The sequence below is a fragment of the Harpia harpyja genome, chromosome 1, assembly GCF_026419915.1.
Source record: "Harpia harpyja isolate bHarHar1 chromosome 1, bHarHar1 primary haplotype, whole genome shotgun sequence".
NCBI lineage: Eukaryota > Metazoa > Chordata > Aves > Accipitriformes > Accipitridae > Harpia > Harpia harpyja.
The window spans coordinates 76,704,024-76,726,967 of NC_068940.1; the positions used below are offsets into that span (position 1 = coordinate 76,704,024).

The 22,944-nt window shown below is 36.8% G+C and overlaps 1 protein-coding gene across 4 annotated transcripts in view; it reads left to right on the plus strand.

Moving 5' to 3' along the window:
* AGMO (alkylglycerol monooxygenase) overlaps positions 1 to 22,944 on the plus strand; it is a 200,473-nt gene that overhangs the window by 106,869 nt on the left and 70,660 nt on the right. For all 4 annotated transcript variants that reach the window (XM_052800848.1, XM_052800869.1, XM_052800878.1 and 1 more), the window contains exons 11-12: positions 7,111 to 7,193; positions 8,373 to 8,478. In XM_052800848.1, coding sequence (XP_052656808.1) covers positions 7,111 to 7,193; positions 8,373 to 8,478 — 189 coding nt within the window. The remainder of the gene's footprint in view (positions 1 to 7,110; positions 7,194 to 8,372; positions 8,479 to 22,944) is intronic.

Genomic DNA, 22,944 nt, shown 5'->3' on the forward strand with positions numbered 1-22,944 from the left:
CTGGGGCCACGGCCCTGTCCACTGGCTGCCACTGCCCCCCCCCCCCCGCCTTCCCCAGGGAGCAGCCCCTTTTGCTGCGCCCCGACGCCTTTGCCCATGACCAACATGTCTGAATCAATCCAGCCAAGAGGCAGGTTTCCAGAAATAAGTCTCTTCTGCATATCTGACCGTGGTCATCCATGAAGGATTCCAGAGGATTGCAAAGCCATTTCAAAGGGGTCAGAAATCTTGTCTGAACATTGACGTTTTGGTCTTGCAACTCAGACATTCCTCTTGCATCCCAGGGCAAGAAGGGCAGGAAAGGGACTCTGCCTGCAATAATTTCTTGGGATATGTGGCAGTAGGCTTATAGCAGCTCTGCATATACTAGCTGCTACAGCCCTTATTTTATTTTTTTTTCCCACATTTTTGGTTAGACGTATTCTGAGTAGCACATCAGCCCAGCAGAATGATGCAATTTTTTATTAAAGTTTAGAGTATTTTATGTAGCATTCCCGATATAATGTGTAAAGGCTACCTCAGGCATACTCTTCTGATTAATACTAAGTTATTCTACACATCGTGTTCACCTCTATAAAGGGACACACTGGAACTGCAGGGAGTTTGGAGATTACTAAGCCATCTGAGGCTTAGTCTATTCTAAGTAATTTCTGAGAACAGGAAATTAAGCCAAAGATAAGGATAAATACCTCCAATGTATACAAGATATACACTATACATGATTGCCAATGTTCTTACATTGAGAAAAGCCTCTGCAAGATTTTCCAGATATGCTTCTAGATTCCTACATACCAGAAGCAAGTCATATTTGCATAGGGATCAAAATAGGGTTTTTTGTTTGGTTGGTTTTTTGGTTTTGTTACTTTATTGCTGTTGCTTTTAGGAGCAAGAAGTAAGGAGTCTGCTCATGAGTTTTTTCCTATTTTATTCATTTCTCTTTTTGCCTTTTTCTGGTCCTGGAAGGAAAAATGGATGGTCCAAATTATTTTCTCTGCTAACTGCAGCTGTTTAAGAATAAGGAATAAGGGAAGTTGAAAAATGCACCCAAGCCCAGATGATCATTAAATTCTTGCAGTCATGGAGGAAACATCCTGAAGATCCACCATTTATGAACTTATTGTGGAAAAACAACTAGAAAATTCCCTGCACAAAACTGCAGGGTAATAAGGTAGTAAGGATAAGAAGGGGAGAGCACAGGGGACTAGAAGCACCTCATCTCAGGACATAAACCTTCAGCGTGGGTGTAGAAAGTACTGGTCCCAAGGCAGAGTTCCAGCATTGCTCTGCAGTACAGTGGGGAAGCTGTCATGAGAAGGAAGCTTGTGTATGAATAACTTTACTTGGCAAAAATCTTTCTTCAATATCAGCTTTCCACTACACTGAGTTATGAAATGTCTATGGATACAACTGGAACTTTCTGTCTGGCTATGAATTATGTCATAACTGTGGCATAGCTCCATAAATGGAGAAAGCTAACTGTTTTCCTCATTTTTAGGTATAAGTTCCATTTCATAATAGCCATAAGCCACAGCACACAGCTATTACATTTCTCAAGTGATTACAGTTGCTCAGTGTTTGGTCTCACGCCCTGTAGAAGTGTTAAATTTCTCTATTCGTAAAGAGCAACCATATACCTTCAATCTGAATGACCTACATTTAGCTTATGAAAAGAGCAAAACAAGAAAGAACAAATATATATTTTCCACAGGAGAGAGCATACAGTGTTTATTTTCGATATAGCAATCTGCACTACATCCAGAGAATAAAAATTACTTCTGAGCTCTCCACATCTAGATCTGATCCAAAGCTCATTGAAGAAATGGGATTTGGATCAGTCCCAGAGAGAGTGCTAGGAGTGTAAAACTGCAGTACATTCAAAGCAAAAGTCTCATAGCTCCAGAACTGCATGTATCACATAAATCAAAAAGTGAAGTGTACTTTAAACACATCTTGCAGTGTCTTTTTTATTGTTGATAGATACTGTAACATTTACTGTGCTAATAATGCTATGAATATGTAAGCAGTTTCAATTAGATGAAAAGTAGTAAGGGGTAAGATAGATCTCTTGAAAGCTGAGAACACAATTAGTATATCCATTCAGTAGGACATCAGCAAGTACTGTATATGGAATATTGCTAAGAATTTACAATTTTTTTAGGGATTCTAAGTTAAAATAAATTCATACAAAGACACCTAACAATACAGATTTCATACCATTGTATTAGCGTTCTTCATTTGAATGTTGAAAGTGTCTGATATATGACAGCAGGATATCTGTTAACTTATGAAACATGCTGACATCGTTCCTAGCAGTTCTTTTGAAACACTGAACACATCAGGATGAGAAAATGCATCCATGTTATTCTTCAAAAGGAATAAAAGAATCTGAGTTCTTTGAAATATAAAAGTCAATTTGGAATATTTTGGTGTTCATCTAAATACATATCTGGAGTAACATGTTTCCTTTGTTTAAATGAATTATTTTTTTCATTACCAAAACCCCATAAAATAATACTGCTGTGGCATTCTGTTGATTACAAAGCTACGTAAACTTCTTCCCAAAATCTATAATGGCCCCTTTTTTTTGAGGCTCCAAGGTATTTTTAAAGCTTCAATGAAATCAAAATCCAACAGAAATATTTTTTTCTGTTTGATTGCAGCCAATAACCACATTGCAAAGTTGTGGCTGACTTGTAATTGGGGAACCTGCTGTGGTCCCACAGGCTTCTTTGTTTATACAAATACTCCAGTATATAAATACTCATTTATTTTATATATACATCCATGCACATTATGTTTAAGTGGAACGAGGATGCTAGCACTAATGAAGGTGTTAAAGGCACATTCTTTTCACACTGCAACTTGCAGTATGTAGATTTAATATATGATGTTTAGTTTAGTGATATAACCCACTGACTATTTTGTTGATTTTGGTAGAGTAATGCCTAGAAAATGGATGCCTCAGCTGCCAGCATCCACTTCATAGGGTGATACATGTTTGAAAGTAAATAAAAGAATCAAGACAGCATGTAACTATACCACTGGAGCTGTAAAGAAAAAGTTATGGAAGCAAACTAATAACGCTAAAATTTATGCTACATGGCTGGTTTTCTAAAAGCTGTTATTCCCAAATGGCATTGTGGTATATTTCACTGCAAATTTCTTGGTAGTCCTTGACTAGGAGCACAAATGAGGGAACATATTTTTTTGCTGTATGTGAATGTGGTTCGTGTATCTACAGTGAAGGGTAACTTATAACTTCTACCTTCATGGTTCCCAGTAAGACTTTATGCCTCACCCTTCATCACTCCAGAAAGCTGAAGACTTGGGAAGTGGAAGGCTGCAACACTGTACTCGGGCATTACAGTGCCATGCATTTGTGTGAGTCTGATGATAGTGCCATTTTGCAATTAACTGTGAATCTGCAGGTTGTTCTTTAGAGTCTTCCAGTCCTTCACATTCTGAGCCACAGATGGTATTGGACCGTAAGAACTTTTACAAACAGCTAGTGTTCAAAATGTTATGGTTCAAGTAGGAGAGCGTCTGAAGAGAAATGGAAATTGACCTGAAAACAGAATCTGTAAAACATGATCATACCTGGCTCAGGCAGTTATTATGCCAAAAAACCTCATATAGCATTTTAACCATTTAAAGATAAAGGCTTGTTTATATTTAAGTTTTATTTTCCTAAATTATAAGGTTGCTTCAGTTCTTCTGATTTACTAACATATGTTAAAATGTATTTTTATTCTCTCTTTTTTTTTTTTTTCTGGAAATCCATCTTTAAAACTGAACTGCAATTTATTAATTTCCTTTCAAGTTCTTAATCTATGCTTTTTTCTTTTGTGGTTAGATAAATGTGGAGAGTCAAATAATAACTCCAGGCTCCAATTTTGCACCTCTTAGAGAAAATATTTAAGAGAATTTTGCAGGGTCATACTCCAAATTCTTGTATTCAATCCTTTCTTTCTTTGTAGAGAGGAAGCTACAGTCTGAGTTACACTATTACACTGTCTCTAATATCAAGCTCATCATTATTTCAAGGTCCATCAACAACCATATAATAGAATAACAATAATAAAAATTGTTATTATTTCCTGAAAATATGTTAACTTTAAAACAGTAATTTTAAATTTTTTCCTACTCTTCTAGAAATGGCAATTAAAATATATCTTTAAGCAAATAAAAAATATTGATAGAAGTTATGAGAGAAAACACCACTAAAATATGACCCAGAAGTGTCTGCTTTGGAGAAGTGTTTCCATCATCCACTCAAATCCAACTCTTAGTGCAGGGACCAAATTTAGCCTCTAGACTTGCAGCCTGGCTGATGGCAAGAAAGAGAATAATTCAAAAAGTGCTCTCTCCCCACTGATTGCAGAGAAAGCTTAGGTTAATAACAGGTTTTTAGGCACTTCAGCAAAGGTACTTAATGGAAGGCAGAATGAATCAGCACCTCAGTTTTCTGAAACTGGAATCACAAGGAAACCCAAACGCCTAGGACTTAGTGACTGGCTGTCTAATGCCAGCCAGCTCAGAAACACTGGAAGGGGAGAAAAGTGTGAAATCATGCAGCTCTTTTAAACAGGAAATTGGAGACACCCTTATTCATTCACAGCAGGTACTGCTGGATCCTTCCTGAAGATAAATATTAACATTTGTTGTCTCAAAACCATTGCAGGTTCATTCATTTTCCATAAAGTGTGATTTTAGCCATATATTGTAATGTAGCAATTACATGACTTGATTAACATTTGGATTTGGTGTTCATTTCTCTTTCCTGCCTGAGGGGGATACAAAACCTTACACTCCTTTTCTCAGAGTAGTGCCCTACCACTGTGGGAACAATTTTAAGGCAGTGTGTAGAAGCTAGTGCATTGCACTGGAAACACAAAGCAAAATCAGACCCACCTGGTCAGAAGGACTACATTTAAAAAAAGGTATAATTCTCCAACTTAAAAGTGAGGACAGTCTCTAAGGAGGAAAGCCTTGAATTTTCCCTGGAAAAATCCTTTATTTGACAAGTGACAATAATTGAAAAACATATCAAAACATTTCTAAGAAATTTATGGGTGAGTTCCCTTATGCCTGTGGCAAATCGTGTTTTTCTTTGTCCCCTTGAATTTTTGTGTGACCTAGTTTCTACAGGAAGCTGAAGTGGGAGTTGAACTTACTGTGGCTAGATGAGCAGTTTAAGAGCTACTCATTTTATTAAACTGAAATAGAGTGTGTGTCTGATTTTTTTAAAAAAGCTCTGTCCAAAAATTTTGTCACTTCAAATTGCTTCATGTTGACAGTGGAAAGTCTTTTAAACTTAGGGTAGCTATGGGGTTTTCAGATTCTAGAAACTGAAGTTTTCAAAATGAGCACCCTCAATTTAATCTTTTATTGACAACTTTTAAAACTTGTATCTGGAATTTGCAAATGTATTCCAAGTGATACAAACTTTGATAAAGGATTATAAGCCCATTAGAGCATTTTTTGCTTTCTGGACTTGAGCAAGAGTCTCAACATATAACTGCTATACTGAGTCCCTCCAGTATTCAATATCTAGCTCAATATCCTGTCTCCTGTGATGGCCAATAGCAGATGCCCAGGATAAGAGCATAAGTGTAAAGAGTATCCTTTCTCAGGGTCTACGTGTAAGTAGATGGTGGTGGTAATCATCAGTCTGAGGTTTTGTAAGTTTATCATAAAGAGGGATGGAACAGATTGGAAATGTAGCAATGCAGTAATGAGTTTGATCTGTCCTGGTATAAATCTGTGCAACAGAGTGACTTGACAGGTGTCATTTGTGAGAAGTGTGTTCTGGCTTGCAAACTGGTGAGGCTGCTGTTTAGCTCGCTCATTGCTGGGATTGTGTTTTCTTTGTTCAATAACTGTTTGTTAAAGATATCTAAGTAGGTGCTTGTGATTCTTCAGTAAAACAACAGAAACCTGCCCAGCCTGAGTGTGTGGTTTGATGTGTTTTGCAAACATGGGCACTGTAAGTTCACACAGCTGTAAAACTTGAGAATATCCTCCTGGGGCCTCCCACACTCACAGATAGTTACCTTAGATCTCTTCGAGGGGTAGGGGCCACCACCAAAGGAAGGTGGGCATGTCACTGAGTGGGATTTATTGAAATCAGGGCAGACATTCATAGATTTTTATTTTTCCAGTGCCTGCAATCTTGAAGTGCAAGATGCTGTTCATAAACCCCATTGCTGTTGAAGCCAGAAAGGATTCCTATAACTCAGCCAGATCCACTATTTTTGTTTTGGGTTTTTTGTTGTTTTTTAAATGAAAAAACAGAGGCTTTTCAGAACTAATGTTTGAAAGGAAGTCAGGGAGGGAACAAGAAAAGTGATTAAATATTTGATTTTCAAAGGCAGCTGTGTAGAATACACAAAATATTTAATAAATGAAAAAATTCAAACTTCACAATGAAAAGAATTTCTGTTTTCCTGAGGTTTGTTTATATCATTTCGATGTAAATTTTAAGGACATAAATCCTCATGCTGCTATTCATCCAAGTACTAACACACATGTTAATGTTTAAAAGTGTTTTAAGTCTGGTTGAAGTTAATGGTATGAGTTGAAGAGTTTTGCTGAATTGGGAGTCAAGTGTTGAGTTGTCATGAAGGGACAACATTAATTTTGTTTCGTCTTAAATATGGTCGTATTGTCATGTCATGTGAATTTGTATTCTTACCAATGTATTGGTTTTGGTATCCATTGGGATTCATGGATGACTATTGTAAAGACCTGGTAACATAAGATTAAGAAAAAGAACAGGGTTTCTGGGATTTTTATCTAGAAATAAGTTTGTTCCCTCTTGGGTAAAGGCATAAGGGAATCAAGTAACTTTGGGAAAACACATAGTGCGTAAGAGAATATCTTAAATATTATTTTGGAAATACAGCGTTCAGGAAACAAGCATAAAGGTGGTTACTCCAGATAAGTGTGCTATCCAGAGCAGATATTTTTGTTGTAAAATTTAAAGTAACGAATTGCTTTAAAAGCAGACACTAACATCACCGACTGAGGAAGTTGAAGCTCCTGTTCTGTTAAAACTCAATTTCTCTTCAGAAAATTACTCTAAATGAATTCTTTGTCTAATTTTAACAGATGTTATCACAGGGAACTGTTCTCCTGAGAATTGGCTTTATCATTCTGTCCTTGACCTCTTTCGGACTGCTTATGGAGAACAGGTAAGATACAAAACATGCTTTTCTTGTTTTCTCTCATTATGCATTATTTATCGTTACATGGAAATCTCAAGTGTGTCAGAAACTATATTGATAAAGAAATATAGATACACTCGGACACATATGTTGTTGTCTGTTGACTAGAAAATAACACATAACTAGCCAGCACTTAAACCCAGGAGTGTTCCCATAGCAGTAAGTGGCTATATAAATGTTGTGCCTTGCAGAAAAATTATGGGATGGGCTACTTATGTCACCATCTGTGCTTGCATTTGTTGGGTCCACATCTCTGGATTTGGGATGCTGGCAGGCCAGTGAGACCAGCAGGCTGTCCCAAGGCCGTTCAAGCTCAGTCTGCAACCATATTGTGTCAGTCCTGTGTAGCATGCCATAGGTGTCAGATACAGTGATGGTACAGGAAAAGCACACAGCGTAGCTCAGAGTAGACCCAAAATCATGTGAAGGACGTTGTAGACTTAAGACTAAATTTAATCAATATGGATTCAAATCATATTGGATCTTGAATACGCCAGCCCACTGAGACATACACTACGGAAGTAGTCCATACAGGCACCGTGACCCTACAGAAGAGTAAATAGCAGCTACGGTTTCTTACAAAGAAACTATTTGCCTGCCAGAGCAGAAATCTGGAATAGAAGCTTCCTTTGAGATTGAGGTGCCACTTCGGCTTTGCACCTGCTGTTCATTATGTTTTCAGAAAGGAATACCTTTCACTTGTATGGACTGAACAGCTTATTTCAGGATAGGTAAAAATCTGTCAGTATGCCAGAGAGGTATAACATAGCGAGTTAATAATGTGAATTAGTAAAAATTTACTAATTTACTAAAAGTAGTCCAATGAAAAGATTCTGAACTACGCATGTAGCAGTTTTCAGAATTTTGCTGTTGTTATTTTTGAGGTCAAAAGACAATAGCTATATATACAGCTACATTTGTGTTAGCTCATATATAGTTTGTGAGTATGTGTATTCTCCCCCCCAGGAAATTCAGTGTTATAGGTCCATGTAAGGTGTATACTATAAAAACTTAACTATAAGGTTGAGAAAGATGACTTGATGTAAGTACAGGGCATCACAAACTGTTTCTACATTCTCTTTTTCACCGAAGTTAACAAAGAAGAAAACAAATTGGATGTTAATCTGAATTACTTCCTGTTTCTAGGCCCAAAGCAGGAATTTGGGAAATCATCCGCTGCTTAGTCTTCGTAGGTGTGTACAAACATGGCTACTTAAGGAGTCAGTTTTCTTCCTTGGGCTATGCATATGAGGTAAGGCACTTATTTTGAAATGTCAGTGCTGATGACTCTAGCTTTTTTATCTGTTTAGTAAAAGAGGAAACACTAAACATTTATATTTTGCTTCCTTTTTTTTAATTGTACTATTTGAGTAGAATATTGATTTTTTTTTTTTTATCTCTTTAGTTCTCACTTTTTATGATTAACTTGTAAGAAAATTATTGGGTTTTGCTACCAATTCCAATTACCATTGAAAAAAAGTCAGGAAAGTGTATATTTACCATTTCTTGCAAAAATAATATATCAGTGGCCATATGCTTTGAAGTAAGTAACAGAAATGTGTTGCTGAATTTGAATTAAGTCACCTTTCATGAGACAATTCTGAAAATGCTTGGAGGCTGGAGGAGTCTTAAATATCAAATGTTTTGTTCTGTACTTATACCTCAGAAACAGACTTTTAGCCATTGACAAAGATAGGATACTGGACTAAATAGACCTTTGGTCTGATTAGGTATGGTTGCTTTTGTGTTCTTAGGACTTATTTTTACCCTGTTTCTGATTTTTGCTTTTTAATCTACCTTTTTCTTTTTTCAGTGCAGTTGGTATTTCATAATAACTCTTTTAATATTATCTGAATTAAATAACACTGAATTATTAATATGATTCTGATATGAATAACATTCCCAAGCTACCTAGTGCTGGTTACGAGCAAAGACAGTTATCAGCAAGGTTATGAACAGGTTGCTAGACTAGTAGAACTGTTATCAGAAAGTTACCTTTTGGCTTAAAACCAGAAAAAATGAAATAAAACAGTAGGGATTGAGACTTAACCAAGTTCAAAATGGTTCCTTTCATTTGAAACATCTGCAAAATTTATAGCAACTTTCCTAATTGGAGGTTTCTGGTAGGGGTGCTGATTCTCCTGCTTTTCTAAGAGATCAGGCAATAGGAGAATGGAAAAATATCTTATGCTACTGTGGGGCTTTTTTCTTTTTTTCTTTTTGCCTGGGATAGGAAACAATAAGTATTGGACAATATTAAAAGCTAGATAAATACCACTAATCAAGAATTGTTTTAATTTTTTTCCCATGTTGTTACATTGTCAAACCTTTGGTTTATAAATCAAACAGTTCTTGAATTCCTTTGATAAGTCTGCCAGAACTCAGCAGATATTTGAAGGATTTTACTTGTATAAATATCATTTGGAAAATGTTTTTATTATTTACTGAGTAGCCCACTACAGTAGATAGGCTTGAAGCAAAAAATTCTAAAATTTGGCAATTAATTCTATAGCCCTTGAGATATAGCTCTCAGACTTGAATTATTTGGGTATTCTAACTGAATTTGGGGAGAATTATATGTCAAAATATACACTCCCACTTAAAAAAGAAAAAAAAATCATGTGCTTGCCTTGCTGAGCTGTGTGTGTGTGCACATATGTAAAAGTGTCTCTTACTAAGAAACAAGTAGAAGTAAAATTACCAGATTGTTATTTCTAGTGTTTGTAGGGAACTATACAGCTTCCTACTCTTTCATGAAGAAGGAAACAAAATGGAATAGTTCTTATTCTGTTCTTTACATGTATCTGTCATTAAAATTTTAACTTTATTCCCATCCTAAGTTCTTCCCTACAGTATTTTCCTATCCCTTCTTCTGTCTAATGTTTTCCTTTTATCCTTTATATTATACTTCTCTGTTACTCCTTTTTTAGTCCCTTGTTTGGCACTAAGTAGTCCATTTTTAACAAGAAACAGGAGTACCTTGCTCATATTTTTTTCTTTGAAAATACTGAAAGAATACGTGTCTGTCTTATAAATTGTTTGCTCTCAGTGAGAGCAGAAGAGATAATGCTTCTGAGTCATGCCAATATGTCAACACTAGAGACTTACTTTTTATCATAAATCAACAAGTTTGTGATATTAATAGCTTTTGTGATCATAGAATAACAAAATAGTTTGGGTTGGAAGGGACCTTTAAAGGTCATCTAGTCCAACCCCCCTGCAGTGAGCAGGGACATCTTCAACTAGATCAGGTTGCTCAGAGACCCGTCCAACCTGACCTTGAACGTTTCCAGGGATGGGGCATCTACCTCCTCTCTGGGCAATCTGTTCCAGTGTTTCACCACCCTCATCGTAAAAAAATTTCTTTCTTATATTTAGTCTGAATGTTTGTGATAAACTTCAAAGGGTCCCCCTTTTTGACATAAATGATCCACTTTTATTCTCAATGCATTATACAATTTCTGGATTCATGGTAGGAATGTTCTTATAGGTGGTAATATTGTTATAATGGGACTTAAGATCAAAAAATTCTGAGCAAAGGGAAACTGCCAGAGATTTGTCAATTTGTGTTGAAAAGTCTTCAAATTTTAATATTTTAGCTCAATATTGACCCCATCATTTTGAACCAACAGTACCAGAAAGCATAATAAGTAAACAAATAAATAAATAAAAGGTTTTCTCAGAAATTAGGTCTAAAATTTGTCCTAAAAATTGTTTCTGTTCAACATTCAAACAGGTTATCTATCCTTCATAATACCTGTATTTCATAGTATAATAGTGTTGATAAGTTTGAATATCTTGTGAGACTTATAAACATAGATCTAGCTTATAAACAATTTTTTAAATTTCTGCTACATATGTCCTAGTAATTTTTATCTGCTTGCTTTTCAACTTCCTTTGCTCTGTTTCATTTTCAAATCCACTTACAATTTTTGAGAGGTGTAAATGAAAACATTTCTTTAATCTTTTTGTTTGCCTCATGTAAATATTCCATCTTTAACATACACCTAGATTTAGCTGACACTGATCTTTTTAATGTTACTTTTCTAGTACTCATAATCTGCAATATACTTAAATAACATCCTCCTTACATCATCATCCTTATATGTTACCAAATAAACAATTTTTTAGTAATCCAGTATTCATGAGCAATAGGAATGAATGCACGACATCATGTAAAAGAATTTCTGTTGACTTTTTTTTCTTTGGTCTATAAATTATGCCTTTCAGGGCACTTACTTAGGGATGAAGAAAAATGAACTGCAGGAGGCATGATGGCACTACTAAGTATGTCTAGAATTTAATGAATAATTCTTAAGTTAATGGTGCACATTGCAGCAGATAAGTGCAAGACTGACCTTGCCAACAGCATGTTGAATCATTAGTGAAAAAGTATGTGACTCCTGTCTATACATGTTGCTTTTTTCTGTGACTATATTTCATATGTTCATATTTCTCATGAATATTTTAGAACCAGTAGGTAAGATTTCAGAAGTAAATATCCTTGCAGTACTATTTGTAGGGTACTCTAAGTAGCAAAAATAGGTGATTTAAATTGCAAATGATTGCATTTGGCTCATAAGAAGGTCTGACAATTATCAGAACTTCTACATGGGAGGAAGGCCTTCTGGGTGAAAACTAGAAGGAAAATACAGACGAAATGAGAGAAAACTAGGGGAGCAGTGGGAGAGGAGAAAAGAGTAGAGGAAACAAGGAGCGAGGCTTTCCCATTTTGCCATTAAACTAGCTCAGGTGGGTGTGAAAAAAGCAGCTAAGGACTGCAATTCCAGCAGGAGGAGCAGTCCTGCCCTCTGGCTCCAGCCTCTAACTCTCCCTGCCCAGCTAATTGGGTTGGCCAGCTGGTCTGACTTATGCAGCCAAAGATTGTTCTTCAGATAAGTGATGCAACTTGCTGTAGAGCAAGAAAGATTCCTAATGCTGAGGCTCAGGGAGGGTGGAAGTAAAATGAAGCTAGAGGTATGTAAGAAAGACTTCTGCTTTTGCTGAAGCTACAATCTTAATATGGTTGTTAACTGTGTCCACAGTCTAGTAAGCACAGCATTGGATCTATTGATACTTTAAAGTTGTATGTTACCAGCCTTGATTCCATGTGAAAATTATGTTATTTTTCTGATCACTTAAAGATATTGTTCTCCCTGCTATTGTATTTGAAGTCCTTTCAAGATATACTCCTGGGCGATCTCTCCTGGTGTCATTTCCTTCTCCAAATAAGACAATAATTGGAAGTTATCAGACTTAGAAAAGTGATATTTTTTTTTTCTTCTGCGAGGTGGAACAATGAACGTTTCTCAGCACGCGTTTTCCGTTCCTTGTGCTGTATGTATTTCATATGGGTGGTTAGGTGAAAGAAGCAGGGTTTGTTTTGTGGTTTTTTTGTTTTTAAGAAAAAAGGCGGTGATGTTTGAGGAAATTTTTAAATCTTAAGAAAATTGTTTCTTGGATGGAGGTCACTGAAAACCTTGATGATAGGGCACAGATATATTTGACTGGTTATAGACAGTAAACTGAGGAACTAATGTGTTTCTGCTTGAGGATCTGTGCTGCCACATCCTATGCTAGTTAGTTTCCTTTAGGCTGATTACTTCATGCCTGTGTAATGTGATGATCATGTGTATTACTGAAGCCAAATCATTTTCTGTCAGCCTGGGCCTGGAGTCTCCTAACAACCTGGAGGTAGCAGAAAACATTGCTTGTGTGTTCAGTTATGCGACAGTTCAGCAGGCACGATATGTAAAAATAAATCTGTGATGATGGTGCACCTCTTCAAAGTGTTTCCATCCAACTGCTCTGGTTTGGCATCGGCCAGCATATTCCGTGAGCTGATTTTGGTCAAGCACTGGCTGTTATTTGACAGTAGTACTAATGAGGAGCAAGTAGAAATGAGAGCCATTGACATGTTGTTGGAACTCTTGTCTTAAATATTTTCACCAACTCTCATAGTGGCTGCAACTCAGTACTGAGAAAGACTCTTAAACTAAGGGGTAGGAGTGAGGAAGCTGGAGGAGAAAATACAGGTGTCTGACTTGACATGCTTGTTTACCTTTTATCTTTGTTTCAGCTAAGGCATTGTATCTGGGAGTAAATCACTTCATCCAGACTCCTCCCACACTGCAGCTTCCTGGGCTGCCTGGCTATGAAAGCATTGGCAGGCAGTATTAGTTTACAGGTAGGAAGGACAACAATCTAGCAAAACTTTCACTGGGGAAAAGAGAGAAGAAGAGAGGTTGTATACACGTGTGCTATTTTGAATGAATAACTTGTTTCCTGTTCTGTTTTATGTGGGCATGTGTTGCATTAGAAATATAACCAACTTTGGAAGACACATAAAATCTTGTGCTGCAGGGTATAATTCAGCCCTTAACTAATGGAGGCAGAAATGAACTTCGTTGTGGTCAAATTGCTTATTGACTCCTCCTCAGTATCTAAACTTGGTAGATGCAGCTGTTCAAAACACTTTTGGAGACAGTATTCTGTACCAAATGGACTGCTTCTCTGATGTTTGATGCAATTCTGGTATTTCTTACGAGTGTGTCAGCTAATTTGTCTGGATAAAATATATACTATCTCTTTATTAAAGAACTGATTTGCACTGTATTCTGTGTTCCACAGCAGTCCCTCTTAATGTGATGTATTACCACACTACTTATTTCTCCTTTCATCGTACAAAGACTTGCTGTTACCTCACTTGTTTCTTAGTGTAATTTACCAGTGTTGGAATAGTGACTTATGAGTACTCACTTAAAACAAACATTTACTCATAAGAACTTATTTCCACATCAGCGATAGTTTTCTGCTCTGTAGCATTTTTCCTTGGTCCCTCATTATGATCATCTGTGCTGCATTTCAAAGAGCAGCATATCCCATATTTGGTTTCCATTAAGGTGAAAGCTCCATGCCCTGTGCTATGATTTACGACCTCAGCATTTAGGCAGTCTCTGTGCCCTAACTAGATTGGCTGGTGTATTTGAAATGTATTTTAGAAACGAAGCTGGGGATGGAAGGAAACTCTACTGCCTTATGATAAAAAGCCTTGTCAACACACATGGAATTAAACAAACACGAGTTGTAATCTGTATTTTCTATGTTAGCTTCATTCAGAAAAGTCCACTATACCATGCAGTGTATCCCAGGGACTGGACTTTTAATATTCTTGACAACTGCCCTAAGGGGAATAATGTCCCTTAGAAAAAGTCACAGTAAAATCTGGCAGTAGATTAAGTTAGTTTCCACTTAGGTGTGACAGCAGAGTCATTACTGATTTTAGACTTAGCCAGTTTGAGAGTCGGCTTCACCACCATCAACTAAAGACTATGATGTATAGTTCCAGATGCTCTGGCCAATTGACCGTAAAATTGCTCCGCATTTCTGGCAGAGCAGCCAAGCTGGAGCTTTTAAAATCTCCACTCCCCGAGCTCAACACCCTCCCCCCTCTGCTTAAAAGCTGCTCATTATTCTTCTTCTGCCCGCTGATCTTAGCAAAAGAAAAACTTCTGGAATCAATTAGAAGTGTCTGCACTTGATGAGATTTGCACGTGAGTTCGGAATTGCGAGGCTTTGATAGTGTCAGCCAACAGCTGCAGTTTCAGGTGGTAAAATGGGGGAAGGAATTTTCCAGGGTTTATTTACAATCATAAAATAAAACAAAAATCAAGACAAGTTGGAAACCATCTAATGTGTCATTAAAATGAAGCCTGAATTGGGTTATATATTTATTTTGTCTGAAAAAAGTAAACTGGTGGTTTATTATCAGGATCTTTTCAATTACCTTGCAATTATTAGGCTGTATAGAGTGGTTGTAATAAAATGCAAGCTATGGTCTGTTGCTGTAGCTCTAACTAGGAAAGAGGCATCTGCTATTACTTTTGTCACTTTAATTGCTTGACAAGACAAGGAGGTAGTCATACTTAATAGAAATCAGAAGCATGCAGTCAAAGATGAAGCAAAGGTGTTACTCTGAAGATAGAAAATACCTATTCACGTATACTGTCTGAAATTTTGTGGTTTGTTCTGTCAACACTCACATTGATAGTCATAAAGTTTATTTTCTGACCCTTCTTAGCCCAAAGAAGTTAGTGGTTGGCTTGTATTTGTATGCAATATTTGCATTTTAAAGATAACAGTCATGCCAATTGAAATTATTAATGCTCAGTTATACATCCGAGGGCATCTTTGTAAAAATGAAACTGTGCCATTTCACACACATTGCTACTAATTTGCATTGCAGACTGGTTCGGTTCATAAGTCAAAGCAAAATTTTTCTAAAAGCCAGTAATGCTGCAAACCCCGTCGAACTCCATTTTTTTTCTACATCATAATAACACATGGATAATAATAAAAGTCTCCATACCAGTGAATTGCTTCACCGATATTAATCCCTGGTGACAACTGAGATACTCCACATGGGTAGATGTTTCTGTCTGTGTAATTGCAGTTCCAGTACTAGAGTATTAACTGATATCTTTTTTGTAAATGCACAAATGCATATATTTGCTTCATACCTAGATTTCTTCTCCAGAGGTTGTACTGTTAGGAAAACTAATCTGTAGAGTAATTTATTTTTTTTTTTTTCTTTTAAAGAGATCAAAAAAGTACTTCCAGTGAAGGAGCACTCAGAGAATGCCTTGTTTGCAGTATTAGTCATCTGTGTAAGCATGGAGGCACCTCTGCATCAAAACACAGGCAGCACTGGCATACGCTGGAGTGAGAGGCAGGCATACAGGCAGACCCCGCACCATTTGGATTCTGTAGGAGAGATGCAAAGGCAGTTGGAGCAGACTTGTGTTTCCTATGCTTGACAGAGCCAGCACTTACTGATCAGTTTACACTCTTATACGTTTTACGTTCAGAGTTGATTTAAAGGTATAGCGTAAAGCACATTGCAGTCTCTGAGTCAAAGGCAAGGGTAAAATGAGTGATTGCTGCATCCTGAATGAAAGACACTGTCTTGCCTGCTGAGGTTTCCCATCCGCGCACATGGTGTGGGCAGGAGCAGAAGATACCTTCTGCATCTGTCAGACTGCGTCCTCCAGCCACGCTGAGCACCCCGGAGCAGGGAGCCTTCCAGCCCTGCCGTGCATAGCTGGTGCGTGTGTGTGCTCTGCAGCCTAGCTGTCTTTAGCCTATCAAGCTCACCTGTGTGTATGTGTTCATTAGGGCAACCTGATATGCAAAATTAGTAGACTTCTTTCCAAAATCAGATAGTCTGCCACAAAAACTATTGCAAATGACAGGTGGGAATTGTCCTAATCTTAACGAGAGGAGAGCTGTACCTGTGTTCCCAAGACCCTGAAGGCAGATGGCTTAGTTTGAATTTATCCTCAACATGACAGGCAGAGGGATTGAATTGGCTTTTAGGAGATGACAGCTTTAATTAAGCTAGCTATTTCTGGTGGTGAATAAATCTGGGTTTGGCAGATACAAGGTGACCACAAAGAACCAGCCTAGTATTTAAAGCATTTTGGATATTTTGTCTCACAAGATTTAAATAGAGAAAACCTAAGTGTAAAAAAGACATGCAGTCCAGGGTTACTCAATTTATATGTCTTGCAAGGGAAATGGAGGTACAAGATTCTTCTTCCCATAAACGTCCCTTCCCACTTCTGTAACAGTGAGCAGAATGTGGCAGCTGTGAAAACTTAGCATTTCTGGAACAGAATGTCCAACATTCAGGACCCTCAAAATTGGGCTGTAATATAGGCCATTTGAAAGCAAAATCAATACCTCTATTTAGGAAAGCAGAAATTAACTCCAAATATTCTATAATATATTTTATTAGAATTGATGATTGAAAAAAAAATAATCTTTTGCTCAGTCTGTTTTTTCAGAAGCTTATTATGAACAACAAAGAAAGAAAAGCACAGTAAAAATCAAGCCTCTGTTTTTCTACTAGCAGCACCTGAAATAACCACAGAGACTAAAAACTAGTTCATGACATCTGGGCAATCGCATGCTAAATTCTAACCAGCCAGTGCCTCTTGTCTAATGTGGGCAATAGATCAGTAAGATAAAATCAAGCCATTATCTGTGCTGTGATTTATTACTGCCTTGTTATATCATTCCTTTGTAAGAGTTCTGTTTTCTATGATGTTTAGAGTCAGGGAATATAAAGAAAGCAACAATGCTATATATAATTTTATATTTGGGTATTACGCAAGGCAAAGAGAATGTTTTAAAATTTCCTTCTCCTGCCAATGCCAAATAAAAATTGCCTGATGAAAGAAGATTAGCAAATGCCATGTTTAACAACTGATTCCCAAATGCAGAACACACAAAACACTTTGTATGTTTAAAAGTTGGAAATAGGTGTTATGGAGCAAAAAGTACATGTAAAGCTCTAGTTATCACTTGAAACTAAGGCAAAATAATGCAGCAACCCCCTATGGAGTCTGGGAGTGATCCCATCTGTCCTGACAGAATTTGTTTGGTTTATCTTCATGTGGAGTCCATGAAATGCCTGGAATAGGTTGTTTATTTTGCTGATTGGAAGCTAATACACAGTTGATAATGCCTGGTTTTAGTTTGAACATTTTAGATTTTATGGAGAAAAGGATGCTATATTTTGTCCTTAGCTATTACCTGGATTCATTGCACATCTGCATGACTATAAATCTCTAGATATATTTATTTCTCTTCTTGTTGGCTTCATGCAAGTTGGCTACAAAGAACAGTCAGATATTAGGAAATGGTTAAAAGTGGTGGTTAAACAGGATGTTAAGAAGCAGAATCTGGCCATTAACTGCATTGTTTTATATCTACATGTCTCCATACCTATCTCCACTTTCCTTTGCGAACGATCTAGTTAGATTATAACGTCTGCCTTTGTGCATACATAAAAGGGCCTACCTCACTTCTGTGCATTATGTAAGCAGTGAATAGAGCCGCCATCATCCTAGTTAAATTCCTGGTCATTTTTTATTCCTGACTTTCAGGTGAAGCCTATTAAACAGTTGCCTTGTTTAGAAAACTTGGGGGTTTATGTATGCATATTTTTTTAAGTTCTCTGTTGTCTTCAGCTAAGTACATTCTTGCACAGTATGAGATGTGTTCAGGAGTCTAATTCTAATATCTTGTTGGGCCATCTTCGCTTTTAATGAAAGTGTTGGCATAAACCAAGTCCATTCCAAATGTATTCTCCATACTATTTGTATGGCTGATAATTAGCTTCTGGGGCTATCTGAGGCTTATTAAAATGCATCCCCAGACTATAAAACATGTAAAAAGCAAGAATTCAACTACCGGACTTGTAAACTGGACCTAAAAATGTGTTACCAAGATATCAGCAACTGAGAAAAGCTTCATAAATTTTAAAATTAGGGTACAACTGGCTAGAATTTGCCATGCCCTCTGGATAGAAGTCTAAAATGTGCAGTTGGCTGAAAAAAAAAGGCAATATATGTTTATATTTTAAAAAGCACTGAAAAATATTTGAGACTTTTCTAAATAAAAGGTTCCAATTTTTAACTTTCCTTTGTCCTTCTCTTTCCTTTTATTATTTTTGCTTTTTTTTTTTCCTATGTATGAAAAAGGGAATGGAGAGGACTAATATGAGGACTTACACAGAGGAATTAATTTAAAAACTTGTAAAATAAAAAGCAAAAAAGAAAATATTACTCATGGGGAATTTGCAAAAAGAAAAATTTTAACCAGTTTTAGCAATTGTGTATTTGCATCCTAGGCTAAGATTTCTGACCAAATCTATTTGCTCCAGACAGAATTCTTCATACCATTTTATGGCCCTCTGTCAGTATCTACACAGTAGTGAACATATTTTGTCCTAACAGTGTGCTGAATTTTTTAATTGGTCAGTAAAGACTCACTTAAAGACTCTGCTGGAGTCTCAAGCTGCCATTGCTCAATGTGCTCTGCCCTGTTGACTCAAGTAATAGAGAGCTGTAGGAAAACTTCTGGTTCACTAACCCAATCAAAATAAAATAAAGCCTGCAAAATAATTTGAGGTCCATGAAAACTGGAAATCTTTTAACTTCTTTTGCAAAATGGAAGACAAACGCAAAGAAGTGGGAGGTTGAAGGTGGGTAATAAGAATGTTTCATTCTACCTGGGCTGATACACTTTTATTTCACTTTACGGTTGTTTTTTTGTTTCCCCACTATTATAAAATAAGAACAGTCAAATGCCAGAAGAAAGTATTGCCTGAAACAAAAACATCTCATTCAAAGTTCTCCATTTAAAATAAAATCAAGAGTCTTCAACTTGCTGTAAGTTCATTAATCTTGAACTGACACGCTTCAAGAAATAAATTGATAAAATTCTCCCATCTCTAATTCCAAGAGCAGAGGGAGATTAGTGAGTGTTTTGTCTGAGTGGCTATATGAGCATCTTGCTGTTGGAATTAAACAGCTTTCCATTAGCAGAGGGATACTGCATATTACAAAAAAACAAACACTGTGAAGTTTTAATGCAGTCCTTGGTATTGGTAGAATATTAGCACCTGAGATTCAGATCAGCTTTTTCACACCCTGATTTTTTTTTTCTGTCATTTTACATTACTCAAAGGTAGCTTACTTGAAACCAATAGATAATTCTAGAGTAAGAAATTCTCAGTAGAAGCTCTGTGAAGATCTCAGAAAACCCTTTCATAGCTTGAAGGAGAGCTGGGTTCATCTAGGGGGGAACGGGGAAGGGAAGAGTCTCTGTTTTATGTGTATATGTAGTGCATAGCTACCAATGAATTATATCAAAGAACAAGAAACAAATTTAAATAATAGCATGGTATATTCTTATATAACTTTTTTTCCCCACTGTAACGTCAATTTATACAGTGTTACTCTGATTAAGGACAGTGATAGAACAATTATAGTTTTATAGCCTTAATTTTTAAATAAATTGATGCCATCTTAACATGATGGTTTTGAGTATCTTATTGGACTATTTATCACCTTCTAAGTGTTTAGTAATTTCTGCCAGGTTCTTGTAAAGAGTCTTAATCCACTAGATGAACCAATTCTGCTCCTTCCAGCGATGTAAAATGGACAGTTCCACTCCTGGCTGTTGGAGAGTTAAGAAAGAGGAAAACAGGATCTTTAGTGGATCCAGGTTTATTTTTTTGGCTTTGTAAACTCTGTGGCTTTCAGAACTTATTAGCATCAAATAAAAATCAAAAGCATCAGATTGCAAAACTAACAAAAATAATAGCTGTGAAAGCAGCATGCAAGAAATGCAATGGTCCATTTTTTCCTGGACAGTCCACATAAAATCTGCCTGACAAACTACTTTACATCCTCTGATGTTTTATTTTGATCTTTGTGGAGATCAAATTGCATGGTCTTCATGATTTTATTTGGTTTTGTAATGTGCAGTAATCCATACTATTAAATTCTACACAAAAGCATATTGCAACTGTAAAATCTGCGTGTGTAAGACTGTGCATATTTGGGCATATATGCCAGTAATTTCGGAGAACCTGTAATATGTTTGGCAGCGGAGATTGTAGTTTTCAGAACTGTTTGTGTGTGCACAAATGTTTTCCTCTTGGTTTAGACAGAGTCTTCACAATGCAACTCATCTTTGGAAAATTGTGGTTGAAAGGGAACCATGTTAGCTTAATTGCTAAGAAACCGAAACTATGCTTAATACCTTTCAAAACAAAGGTAGGTAGGTCTTCTGCTGAATGTCTGTCTGTTTGAAGGAAAACTCAGCTAAGACAGGTCACACTTTTGCCTTCAGTCCAAGGTATGGTCTTCTTTGGGGGAAGGACTTGGAAATTGGTGACTGCCAAGTGTATTATCAAATGCAACATTATTCTTTTTTTGGACAGAGTATTCATATTCAATTATTAGCCAAGTTAAAAGTGGAGTGGAAGGAAATGGCGGGGGGGGGTGGGGGGCAGACATGATAGACCGTCTCCAGTCCATGCAGGGCACAGCTGGTCCAAAGGGTACCTGTAATGATCTGGGAGAGAGTTAGGGTAAGGATGGAAAGTAGGGAGGATCTGTACATTCTCCCAAACTCCTTTTATTACTTCCTTTGTAAAGGAACTGAATGATAAGAAGTTGCTTCTGTGATCCCACTCCTGCAATACTGTACAATTCCAACTTTACAGAGAGAGTGGGAAATGAGAGAAGAGCCTTGGGTTTATACAGCTTTATCTGCGTAGCTTATATTACATCCTTCCAGCCCAGCTGCCCTGATTTCTAAAGTATTTAGTCATGTCCTTGCAGACAGATTATCTCTTTGTAGTTTGGGGACAAGGTCAAGAAACCATGGTTGTATATGCTATAGGCACATGCTAATCTTATTTCCCCAGTGCTCATGAGTTCCTGAACCAGTGATTTAAGCCTGAAGGTGATGCTGGATTGTAGTTTTGTCCCAAACTGCAGAGGAGACATTGCTATTGTTCATGTTCATTAGCAGAAGTTTTCTCCCTTAAAAATTGTATGAAGTCATCAAAACTGCAGGTTCAGCTAATGTTGTACTAATGCCAGGCAAGAATGCTGTATGACTTTTCTCCACCATCATTTCCCTATTACGGTTAATGCAGTCCATCTTACTGAAACCAAAAAGCTATTGCCAGTACACCTCTTAAATTATTCTCAAGCTGCCAGCTGTGCCATTTGACTTTGATCCTTTCTTTCATGGTAATTGTCATGCTGAAATGTAAAACTAAAATATATTCTGCACCAAGTGCCACCTTTTCATACTTTCAGAGGATATTCATCTTCATGAGATTTCTGCAGATTTTACGTGCTATTAATAGACTTCTCTATGTGCTATTGCTGCCATCAAGTGTAATTATATAATTATGCATGTGTAACTATTCAAGTACAGTAATTTTTAAGGAATGCCAGCTCTCTGGAGCTCATTCTCATCCAGCATTTTCATACTGCTTAGCTTAAAAATAACACTTAGCATTACATGAAACACATGAAACACCTCGTTGTTTTATTTTAATGGGAGCTAAAAAATTGAAAAATTCTGGTTGAATATGCACTTTGAAGTATGTTGCTGAACAGACTAGATTGCCTTGTTATTAGATGAAATTTGGTAGTTTAGTGGCTTGCTTTCCTGGTTTTTTTTGCTCTCACTGTTAAGATGATAGAGGAAAACTGTGGAGTCATCAATGTAAATAAATCCCTCCACTACACAAACAATTATATTCACCTTACAGGTGTTGTTACATGCCAAGAAGAACAGCTCTAAAATATTCTTCTGGACAATCTGGTTTAAAAAAATGCTTTCCAAATACAAAAATTGGTATTGTATCTGATGAAAAATATTAGAGAGGTAAATACTTTTTAACTGTTTTAGTGCTTTAGGGATCTCATTGTTAACAATTTGGGTGGTTTTGACCTTTGCTGCATTAAGGAGGTCCTGAAGAACCTCGCTGTCCATTCACTCTACAATGGCAAATCAGTACTTTAATGCACTAATGAGAGGCTGGACTGCAAGTAGCAAAATACTTTATCACTACAATCCCTGTTTGCAATGTACTGCTTAAGAGTAAATACTTCCTTTGTTAATTCTGAAGTCAAGCTAGTTGGCATCCAGGTATTTTAACAGTTGTTCAAGGTACTGTCAAGTCCCAAAACAAAATAATAGTCCTGCTTGAAGGCACTACAGTGTAAACTGAGATAAAAGGCAGCAGATGAATGTGGACAAGAATTAGGGCCTGTGGAGAAATCACAAAGTATTTCTATGAAAACTGAGCATGTTGATAATGGGAACTAACAGAATTAGCTCA